The sequence below is a fragment of the Podarcis gaigeae genome, assembly GCF_964106915.1.
Source record: "Podarcis gaigeae genome assembly, chromosome: 16".
Taxonomy (NCBI): Eukaryota; Metazoa; Chordata; class Lepidosauria; order Squamata; family Lacertidae; genus Podarcis; species Podarcis gaigeae.
Window position 1 is genome coordinate 29,530,621 of NC_139693.1, and position 12,307 is coordinate 29,542,927.

General features: G+C 45.2%; 1 protein-coding gene across 1 annotated transcript in view; it reads right to left on the reverse strand.

The window, feature by feature from the left end:
- PPIL2 (peptidylprolyl isomerase like 2) overlaps positions 1 to 12,307 on the reverse strand; it is a 77,638-nt gene that overhangs the window by 29,972 nt on the left and 35,359 nt on the right. The window contains exons 13-14 of the mRNA XM_083717368.1: positions 1,527 to 1,616; positions 29 to 62 (exon numbers count right to left, since the gene is read on the reverse strand). Of these exons, the coding sequence (XP_083573494.1) occupies positions 29 to 62; positions 1,527 to 1,616 (124 nt within the window). The remainder of the gene's footprint in view (positions 1 to 28; positions 63 to 1,526; positions 1,617 to 12,307) is intronic.

The window sequence follows — 12,307 nt, forward strand, 5'->3', positions numbered from 1 at the left end:
AGGTAAGGAATCAACCCTGTTTGCTTACCTGTTCCTGTTCCCGTTGGATCCCCTCCTTGGATCTGTGAAATCAAAAGATATAGAAGGTTTAGGGTGGGAAGAGGTGGGGAGAAAGGATGCAGATGGAATAACTGGGTGCTAAAAAAGCAGAGGTTCTGCTGATGGGCAAACCCCAAGTCAAGGAGCTAGATTACTTGTTGTGGATAGGGTGGTACTCCCTTGGAAGGATCAAGTGTGCAGTTTGGGGGTACCCTGTATTCAACTCTGTCATTGGTTGCTCACCATGAGAACAGGATCCTGAGTTAGGTGGGCCACTGGTCTGATCCAGCAGGTTCTTCTTATGTTCTAATGCGGCTGACTTTTAGAAGACATCTGAAGGCAGTCCTGTTTAGGGGAGTTTTTAATGTCTGATGTTTTATCGTGTTTTTAATACAGTGGTACCTCGGAAGTTGAACGTAATCTGTTCCGGAAGGATGTTTGACCTCCGAAACGGCCGATTACCAAGGCGCGGCTTCTGATTGGCTCTTGCAAATAGGAAGAGCCAATCGGAAGCTGCTTGTCTGCCGCGTCAGATGTTCGGTTTCCCAAAAACGTTAAAAAACCGGAACACTTACTTCCGGGTTTTTGACACTTGGGAGCCAAAATGTTCAGCAACGGAGACGATCGAAAACCAAGGTTTGACTGTGTTCTGTTGGGAGCCAGATGGGCAGAGTATAAATAATAAATTATTATTATTATTATTATTATTATTATTATTATTATTATACCATCAAGGGAATGGGACCCTTGCTTCCTCTCTTGTCTTCGCTCTAGTTATCCCCACAACAGAACTGACGGACAATGTGTGGGTTGTGTGGAACTGATGAATATGCAGTGGCAATTTCATGTGCTAAAAGGTGATTACTGCTACATCTATATCCCTCCATTCCTCCAAGAAGCTCAAGGTGGCAGACATTGCTCTCCCCTTCCCCATTTCATCCACACAGAAACCCTGTGAGGTAGGTTAGGCTGAGAGACAGAGACTGGCACGAGGTGAACCCAGCGAGTGGAGATTTAAAACCTGGTCTTTGGGGTCCTGGTCTGGCACTCTAAGCACCAAGCCCCTTAGAGTAATGCAGTTCAGAGTCTGGCCTTTCATATCGCCCAGTGAACCCAAGTTTCAAATGTCACAAGCCATGGAGTCTGAATGAAAACTGAGCGATGACAACATTCTTCCTTTCTGAGTGCTTGGAAACGGCTGATGACAGCCTGACTTATTCAACGCAGGTTGCTAGGCAATCAGATATTGCTCTTACTCCAGAAAAGCGATCTTGTTCTCAAGGAATATTCTCTTTCTATTAACGTCAGCCTTATTTTTTTGTCTGTGGCAAATTCTAGTCCAGAAGGAGATTTGAAAAAAACACAAAACACACACAAAAACCCCACAAAGAGTGAAAATTAATACCTCTTGACATAACTATAGTTCTTTGCTCTGGTCATAAAACACTTGAGATAAAAAAGCTTTCTCCCTCACTCCCAATACTCACCACAAAATTACGAATTGATCTGTGAAAAATAGTCCCGTCGTAGTAATTTTTCTTGCACAGTTTAATGAAGTTTTCACAGGTTTTAGGAGTCTGGAAAATAAAAAAAAAGCATTAGGCAATTGTAATTAAAGAATGTCTTTCACACAGTCAAAACAATGATGATGTGTTTCCATTCTTCTTTTTAACGCCCATTGTATCACACACACAATGACGCATTACCTGGCTGGAATTGTTCAGGTCTAATTTACCAAGCGAAACAATATTTCTACGCAGGTCTCAACATATTCCTTCCCCACCCCCAACAATATTGTAGACTATTTCCCATCAAATTAGCGCTAACATGGATCACCCCTTCATGGATCACTGCCTTGCCATGGCGAAGGGGCTTGAAGAACTCAGAGAAGCTATGAACTATGCCGAGCAGGGCACCCAAGATGAACAGGTCATAGTGGAGAGTTTTGACCAAACGTGATCCATCTGGAGGAGGAACCGGCAAGTATCCCTGCCAAGAAAACTCCATGGACAAAGGCAACAGGCATATAAAAGTTATGACGCTGGAAGATGAGCCCCTCAGGTCAGAAGGCATCCAACATGCTACTGGGGAAGAGCAGAGGACAAGTACAAGTAGATCCAGAGCTGATGAAGCGGCTGGGCTAAAGCCGAAAGGACGTTCAGTTACGGATATGCCTGGAAGCGAAAGGAAAGTCCAATGCTGTAAAGAAAAATATTGCATAGGAACCTGGAATGTAAGACCCATGAACCTGGGCAAGTTGGATGTGGTCAAAAATGAGATGGCAAGAATAAATATTGACATCCTGGACATCAGTGAACTAAAATGGACGGGAATGGGCAAATTCAGTTCGGATGACCATCATATCTACTACTGTGGGCAAGAAACCCGCAAAAGAAATGGAGTGGCCTTCATAGTCAACAAAAGAGTGGCGAAAGCAGTACTGGGATGCAATCTCAAAAATGATAGAATGATCTCGATACGAATCCAAGGCAGACCTTTTAACATCACAGTAATCCAAGTTTATGCACCAACTACTGGTGCTGAAGAAACTGAAATTGACCAATTCTATGAAGACTTACAATACCTTATAGAAGTGACACCAAAGAAGGATGTTCTTCTCATTATAGGGGATTGGAATGCTAAAGTAGGGAATCAAGAGATAAAAGGAACAACTGGCAAGTTTGGCCTTGGAGAGCAAAATGAAGCAGGGCAAAGGCTAATAGAGTTCTGTCAAGAGAACAAGCTGGTCATCACAAACATGCTTTTCCAACAACACAAGAGACGACTCTACACGTGGACATCACCAGATGGGCAGCATCGAAATCAGATTGATTATATTCTCTGCAGCCAAAGATGGAGAAGCTCAATACAGTCAGCAAAAACAAGACCTGGAGCTGACTGTGGCTCAGATCATCAGGTTCTTATAGCAAAATTCAAGCTTAAACTGAAGAAAGTAGGAAAAACCACTGGGCCGGTAAGATACAATCTAAATCAAATCCCTTATGAATACACAGTGGAAGTGAGGAACAGGTTTAAGGATTTAGATTTGCTAGACAGAGTGCCTGAAGAACTATGGATGGAGGCTCGCAACATTATACAGGAGGCAGCAACGAAAACCATCCCAATGAAAAGGAAATGCAATAAAACAAAGTGGCTGTCCAATGAGGCCTTACAAATAGCGGGGGAGAGAAGGCAAGCAAAATGCGAGGGAGATAGAGAAAGATACAGGAAATTGAATGCAGATTTCCAAAAAATAGCAAGGAGAGATAAGAAGGCCTTCTTAAACGAGCAATGCAAAGAAATAGAGGAAAACAACAGAATGGGAAGAACCAGAGATCTGTTCAAGAAAATTGGAAATATGAAAGGAACATTTCATTCAAAGATTGCCATAATAAAGGACAAAAGTGGTAAGGACCTAACAAAAGCAGAAGACATCAAGAAGAGGTGGCAAGAATACACAGAGGAATTATACCAGAAAGATATGGATGTCTCGTACACCCCAGGTAGTGGGGTTGCTGACCTTGAGCCAGACATCCTGGAGAGTGAAGTCAAATGGGCCTTAGAAAGCACTACAAATAACAAGGCCAGTGGAAGTGATGGTATTCCAGCTGAACTATTTAAAATTTTAAAAGATGATGCTGTTAAGGTGCTACACTCAATATGCCAGCAAGTTTGGAAAACTCAGCAGTGGCCAGAGGATTGGAAAAGATCAGTCTACATCCCAATTCCAAAGAAGGGCAGTGCTAAAGAATGCTCCAACTACCGCACAATTGCACTCATTTCACACGCTAGCAAGGTTATGCTTAAAATTCTACAAGGCAGGCTCAAGCAGTATGTGGACCGAGAACTCCCAGAAGTGCAAGCTAGGTTTAGAAGAGGCAGAGGAACCAGAGACCAAATTGCAAACATGCGCTGGATTATGGAGAAAGCTAGAGAGTTCCAGAAAGACATCTACTTCTGCTTCATTGACTATGCAAAAGCCTTTGACTGTGTCGACCACAGCAAACTATGGCAAGTTCTTAAAGAAATGGGAGTGCCTGATCACCTCATCTGTCTCCTGAGAAATCTCTATGTGGGACAAGAAGCTACAGTTAGAACTGGATATGGAACAACTGATTGGTTCAAAACTGGGAAAGGAGTACGACAAGGCTGTATATTGTCTCCCTGGTTATTTAACTTATATGCAGAATTCATCATGCGAAAGGCTGGGCTGGATGAATCCCAAGGTGGAATTAAGATTGCCGGAAGAAATATCAACAACCTCAGATATGCAGATGACACAACCTTGATGGCAGAAAGTGAGGAGGAATTAAAGAACCTTTTATTGAGGGTGAAAGAGGAGAGCGCAAAATATGGTCTGAAGCACAACATAAAAAAAACGAAGATCATGGCCACTGGTCCCATCACCTCCTGGCAAATAGAAGGAGAAGAAATGGAGGCAATGAGAGATTTTACTTTCTTGGGCTCCATGATCACTGCAGATGGTGACAGCAGCCACGAAATTAAGAGACGCCTGCTTCTTGGGAGGAAAGCAGTGACCAACCTAAACAGCATCTTAAAAAGTAGAGACATCACCTTGCCAACAAAGGTCCGTATAGTAAAAGCTATGGTTTTCCCAGTAGTGATGTATGGAAGTGAGAGCTGGACCATAAAGAAGGCTGATCGCCGAAGAATTGATGCTTTTGAATTATGGTGCTGGAGGAGACTCTTGAGAGTCCCATGGACTGCAAGAAGATCAAACCTATCCATTCTGAAGGAAATCAGCCCTGAGTGCTCACTGGAAGGACAGATCCTGAAGCTGAGGCTCCAATACTTTGGCCACCTCATGAGAAGAGAAGACTCCCTGGAAAAGATCCTGATATTGGGAAAGATGGAGGGCACAAGGAGAAGGGGACGACAGAGGACAAGATGGTTGGATAGTGTCTTCGAAGCTACAAACATGAGTCTGACCAAACTGCAGGTGGCGGTGGAAGACAGGAGTGCCTGGCGTGCTCTGGTCCAGGGGGTCACAAGGAGTCGGACACAACTAAACGACTAAACAACAACAACAAGCGCTAACATGTCCCTTTTCTTTATTCCCTCCTGCCAGCTTTCTATTTTACCATTTCAACAGCAATTTCTTTTCGAACGAAGTTGTACTAAACCTAGGCAAAGTGAAATTCAGTTGAACTCATGAACTGCACCTGATGTTTCCCCTCCTGGAACTTTAAGAACTGAAGACAAGTCCTGCTGGGTCAAATCAAAGGCCCATCTAGTACAGTAATCTGTTCTCAAAGTAGTCTCTACTAGACGCCTCTGGGAATCCCCTAAGCAGGATGTTGAGTGCAATAGCACCCTACTTCCTGATCTTCCACAGTAATAGAATTCAGAGGCATAGCACATCTGATCTTGCTAAATTCAATAGGCCTGTAGGAAAGGGGCAATCTTTCAAATATTTGCATGGCGGTAGATTCAAGTTTGGGAGAAAAGCAATGACAAACCTAGACAGCATCTTAAAAAGCAGAGACATCACCTTGTCAACAAAGGTCCGTATAGTTAAAGCCATGGTTTTCCCAGTAGTGATGTATGGAAGTGAGAGCTGGACCATAAGGAAGGCTGATCACCGAAGAATTGATGCTTTTGAATTATGGTGCTGGAGGAGACTCTTGAGAGTCCCATGGACTGCAAGAAGATTAAACCTATCCATTCTGAAGGAAACCAGCCCTGAGTGCTCACTGGAAGGACAGATCGTAAAGCTGAGGCTCCAATACTTTGTCCACCTCATGAGAAGAGAAGACTCCCTGGAAAAGACCCTGATGTTGGGAAAGATTGAGGGCACAAGGAGAAGGGGATGACAGAGGACGAGATGGTTGGATAGTGTTCTTGAAGCTACCAGCATGAGTTTGACCAAACTGCGGGAGGCAGTGGAAGACAGGAGTGCCTGGCGTGCTCTGGTCCAGGGGGTCACGAAGAGTCGGACACAGCTAAATGACTAAACAACAACAACAAGATTCAAGTACCAGCGCACAACTACATAATTCTCTACCACAAGATGTAGTGATGGCCACTAACTGTCTAACTGGATGACTCTGTTTTTAAGTGGTGAATGATGGCATAGTTGAAAGGGCAGATAAAGCAAGTATGTTCATTTTTGTCTCTGAATCAAAAAGAAAATAAGCTGCTTTTAGCAATAGCTGGTGCACAGGCTGTGATTTTTTTTTTAAAAAAAGAAGCAACACAGTTGGGGCAATAAACACATTCTGCAATGACTCTCTTAAAAGGCAAGGAGGGGAGGAATGAAATTAGCTGGAAGCCAAAGTGCCTGTGAGAATACAAAGTCCCACTTCAGCATTCTAGAAACCAATAACAAAACCTACCAGAGGTTGATAAGAGACAAATTGCTTCTTTACTTTGGAACTATTTTGTGGGCTGCAGCTTGGTAAATGAGGACAACCACTTCCCTGCAATTTCCCCCCTTCCTCCTGTAAAAAGCTATCAGTGCGTTCCCATGGCCACTGCGTGCATCGCGCAAGGCAGACAATGCTCCGGCAAGCAAGTGGTTTCTTAGCAACCTTATCAGAACGAAGCGCTGTTAGAAACCAGCCCAGGTTTCTTTTCCCTGTCGGAAAGAGAAGCCAATTTCATCCTTCCAGCAGGTACAGAAGTGACACTTTCATTCCTTCATTACGTAACAATCTTATGCTCTGAATCTTTCCTTTCCTTTCTTTCAAAGCAACAACAACAACAACCCAGCCGTCACTATATAATTGGACCCCACTGAGAGGGTCCATAAGGAAGGAGGCAGTTGGGGGGGTGTCCTGAGTCATTTAGGACTTTAAAGGTGCTATCACAAGGACCTTGAATGAGGCCCACAAATGAACTGAGAGCTGTTTTAAAATGGGGTTAGGTAAAGGTAAAGGGACCCCTGACCATTAGGTCCAGTAGTGGCCGACTCTGGGGTTGCGGCGTTCATCTTGCTTTATAGGCCGAGGGAGCCGGCGTACAACTTCTGGGTCATGTTGCCACCACGACTAAGCCGGTTCTGGCGAACCAGAACAGCGCACGGAAAACACCGTTTACCTTCCCGCCAGAGCGGTTCCTATTTATCTACTTGCACTTTGACGTGCTTTTGAACTGCTAGTTTGGCAGGAGCTGGGACCGAGCAACAGGAGCTCACCCCGTTACGGGGATTCGAACCGCGGACCTTCTGATTGGCAAGTCCTAGGCTCTGTGGTTTAACCCACAGCGCCACCAGCGTCTGCATGAGATCTAAACGGAACCTCAGCCAGTAATCTGGTTTCTGCCTTTTGAACCAAATGAAGTTTTTGAAGTCACCTTCAAGGGCACCCCATAAGAAAAGTGCATTGCAATAATCCAGTCTGGGAATTAGCAGAGCATGGAGTACTGTGGTCAAATCATCTCTGTCCAAGAGGGGTCATAACTGGTTGAATTCAGGAGCATCCCTAAGGTGTGAACCTGCTCCTTTCAGTGCAACCTCACCCAGTGGCTCCTAGCGATGGTGTCTATGTCCTACCTCCACTGAATGCCACTCGCTGGAAATCACAGGTGAGGAGAGCGCTGCTGCACTCAAGACCTGTCTACAGGCTTCCTGTAGGCATCAGGTTGGCCACTGTGAGAACAGAACGCTGGACTAGATGGGCCTTTGGCTTGAGCCTGCTGCACGGCTTTTCTTATGTTCTTGTATACCATCTTTCTAAACCTCTAACTACTGATATCCTAAACAAAAAAAATTCCTTCCAGTAGCACCTTAAAGACCAACTAAGTCAGTTCTTGGTATGAGCTTTCGTGTGCATGCACACTTCTTCAGATACACTCAGATACACTTCAGATACACTTCAGATACTGATATCCTAGCTATTTCTCACTTATACAGTCATGCTCAAGCAATGACATCTGAATCTTTAGGTCTGAATCAAGACAATCACATGTTCCTTACTGATGCGCCAAACAGGGATATCCCGTTCTTATATCAATGGCATTTATTTTCCACATTTTATTATTATTATTATTATTTTTTAAAGCGTTTATTAATTTTCCAATAAGAACATCTAATTAACATATCAAATCCAATTTTCCACATTTTATTATTTTTATTATTCCACATTTTATTATGTATTAATAAAGTAGTATCTTAGCTTCTAATACCAACAGATGCCGATATTAACCCATGATCATCAGCCCACCTGTCAGTCCTTATTCCTGCTACCTTTAATCAACCAACCAACCGATAAACTAATTATAGCCTGTAGCCTAATAAAAATACAGCCGTGTGGCATGCAACATGATAAACAGCAACACTGCAATAAAATCAACAAAAGCATCAATCAATAAAGATTGGTTGGCAATAATGAAACCCTCATTTCAAAGGCCTGTTTGAATACACAGTTTTCAGAAGGGGTCCAAAAACAGGCAGGGATAATTGCTGTTAAACCTCTACTGGCAGGGACTTCCACATGGCAGGCTTGCCACACTACAGGGGAAGGGTCTGGAACATGGAGTTTAGGTTCCATCTAGGTCTACTGTGTGTGTTATAATCTTCAGTGTTCCATGTTTGTTGCTTTAATTTTAAAAACTCAGCGCAAAAAAGAAGACTAGAGCAAAACATCTCCCTGGTGTGCTGGTTTTTGGTTTGTCCAAATGTTTCTTTTTAAAAAAAGTAAATGGGAGTGTTAAAAAAAAAGACCCCCCAATTGCTGGTTGAAGTGGTACAGTCAATTTTTGCCACCTTGGTCTACTACTATCGTTCTACTGCGCATGTGCAAGCCAGGAGTGCTTCATCAACTCTCAGGGGTCAAAAGAGAGTGCTATGCTCACACCTGTGTTATCACATCGCCACCATCTTCAACACTCCGATGGATTTTTACATCTCTTGCATTTCAAATTGCTTTAAGCTGCTTTGGGAGCCAATCTTAACGGAAAAGCATGCGCAGGTCAATTAAACAGGCGAGCCTCGCTTGCAGCCAGGAGGCCGCGGCTCGAGCCAGACAAAATCCACGTATTCACAGACATGCCAAGTCTACTGATTTTAGCATTTTCGCAAGCCGACTACTGACGTGCCTGCCTCTCTGCAGCCCTGCTGCTTTTTTATCGGTTGCTGGGGCTTTCAAAGGCAGAATGTGCCAGCAGTTCAGTCATTAGACCAAGAGCTTTGTTATCGCTGTGCGCCTGCGGGGACCCTCTCCCCACCCCCTCACTTGCTCCAAGGGGATATTTTCAATCAATTCTGCCCAGCCAGCTGTCAGATACTGTGAGATACTGCAAAACCTTTGGACGTCAAAGATGGGGGGGGGGGTGCTTCAGGACTTGGGGGGGACGCCTTTCGGCACTACCCAGTCACTGCTCTTCTTCTGTTGGTTACAAGCGGAATTGGAACTGACACTTGGCTGACGTGGCTCGTATTCTGCCCAGTCAGGGTTTCCCAAACTTCTGAGTTCATTGACCCCTTAATGAGCTTATAAAAGTTACCATCAACCCCAACCTGAATTCTTAGGATGCTGTTGGGCTCCAGGCCCCATCAGTCCCAGTCAGCACGGCAAGTGGAGGGCAATCCCTGGAGGGCCACAGGCTCCGCTTCCCTGACATTAAGGGCTCACACTTGCTTTACAAGTAGGGGTCAGAAACCTCCTCCATCCTGAGCGCCACATTCCCTTCTGGGTGTAACCTTCTGACACAGCAGGAACACGCCAGTGTGGGCGGGGCCAGAAACAAAAAAGGGCAGAGCCATGGATGCAAATTTGGACCCGAATTTCTACATACAATACTCTCACAGTGTTAGACACTCAAGAAATATAAGCTAGGTGCCAAATTGCTCCTTAAACCAAGGCTAAGTCACCAAAAGGACGCAGGTGGCACTGTGGGTTAAACCACAGAGCCTAGGACTTGCTGATCAGAAGGTTGGCGGTTCGAATCCCCGCGATGGGGTGAGTTCCTGTAGCTCGGTCCCTGCTCCTGCCAACCTAGCAGTTCGAAAGCATGTCAAAGTGCAAGTAAATAAATAGGTACCGCTTCGGCAGGAAGGTCAACGGCGTTTCCGTGTGCTGCTCTGGTTCGCCAGAAGCGGCTTAATCATGCTGGCCACATGACCCGGAAGCTGTATGCCTGCTCCCTCGGCCAGTAAAGCGAGATGAGCGCCACAACCCCAGAGTCGGCCACGACTGGACCTAATGGTCAGGGGTCCCTTTACCTTTACAGTATCCAAAACGGTAATATCCAGTTGCTATTTGGGGGGCAAGGCAGGTAAAATACAGCTGATAGAATTCTACAGGATGTGGCATTAGCGTGTAAAAACAGTCCAGATCCAACAATCTCCAGATGGTTGCAAGTGGTCAAAAGCCAGGTGCATAATGTTCCTGGCACCTGACTAATTTTGAACACTGCTCACACACCCCTCTTGATCCTCCATCTAGGCAAACAAGGGGCATGGTCAGAGTTGAAGGACCCATTCCAGCCAAGAAAATATACTCCAGGAGGGCATGAAGTGGGGCCAGAGGGAATGTGTAGCCTGGGAAAGCCCTAAGGGCCACACAGGGAAACTTGGAGGGCCACATTTCACCTTCAGGTCTGAGATTTGCCACCCCCCCCCCTTTGAGTGCTCAGTGTAAAACAGAACATTTTTTTTCACACCCACGAGCCGTGTCTGCTTCTCTCAACTGTCCTAGTTTCTCCTCCCCTCGAGATGCTCCATTGCCCCCAAAAAGACATCCTTCAGCAACACCTAACACTTCTTGCCTCATGAATACTTCACAAGTACAGGCCAGGCTCTTCTGTGTAGGCAAAAGGCTGCTTAAAATCTGGCCAGATTTCAACACTATAAAGGCGCGATAACAAGGCCAATAAAAGCTCTCAAGAATGCCATCCTGGAGGACTCTCTGTACAATGACAGCAAGGGGATGGACTTGCTTCCCAGGAAATTTAGACCGCCACCTGTCCTGCCAAGGACAGAAGCGGCCAGAGAACTAGTACAGCAACCCCTCAACTTATGTGCATTTGACTCGCACAATTTAACAGCAACCCTTGAAACCAACCCCCTGTGTAAGATGACAGATGACTGTACGATTGTGCAGTACCTTGGCAGTCAAATGGAATCCATTCCGGAAGTCCGTTCGACTTCCAAAACGTTCGGAAACCAAGGTGTGGCTTCCGATTGGCTGCAGGAAGCTCCTGCGGCCAATCGGAAGCAGCACCAGAGGTTCAGGTTCCAAAGAACATTCGAAAACCAGAACACTCACTTCCGGGTTTACGGTGTTCGGGAGCCAAAACGTCTGAGTCGCAAGGCGTTCGTCAACCAAGGTACAACTGTATCTGCATTGTGAAGCCCAGCTAAATAAATGAGGCCCCATCCGCACTACACTTTTAAAGCAGTATCAAACTACTTTAAACATGCATGAATTCCTCCAAAGAATCCTGTGAAACATAGTTTGTTATGGGTGCTGAGAGTCATGAGGGGGCTCCTTCCACTGCCAGCTCACATAGTTACCCTTCCCAGAGTGGTTTAACAGCCAGCCCCTCTTCTCAGGGAACTGTAGATCCGAGAGGGGAATGGCGGCCTCCCGGCAACTCTCAGCACCCTTAACGAACGACACTATTTGAGGGGGCAGCCATGTCTTTTCAAAGCAGCATGATGCTGCTTTAAATGCATAGTGCAGATGGTGCCTTACTCAAAACATAGACTGTTCATTCTGGTGCTGTTCCAAATAACTAATGCCCTAGTATCCTTTGGCTTTCCATCCTCTGCTTTCAATGTGACTCAGCGAATAAAGAGAAAAACTGGTCAGCATTAAAAACACTTGATGAAGGCTCCTGAGAACCACCCTAGCACAATGTGGTTCCAAAATGTTTGCATCACCCTGCCACATAGCTGACGACTCATCACGTGCTGAGTCGATACCACACAGGCCACCTGCCGCTTGCATCCATCTGGGAGAAAAGCGCATAGATGGGTGGCTGGAGAAAAAACTGTCCCAAAACCTCATTGCTGCTCCCACCCATTTCTCCCCGGGGAGGCCCTTCTAGAAACTCATGGAATATTACCACTCTCCCCACTGCTATTTTTACAGTGGTTCTACTGTATTATAATTCCATCGGCCTTTTAAATATTTCTTTTGTTTTTTGGACTACTTAAATTATACTGAGTTTTTTTCAGTGTAAATAATGGCAGGCAGATTCCCCCATTAGGCCCACTTCCATTCCCCTTTTAAAGTCTCCCTGGGTTCTCACTGCAAGTAAGGCAGCCAGTAAATGGTAAAAAATGTTATAGAGTGTATCCAGA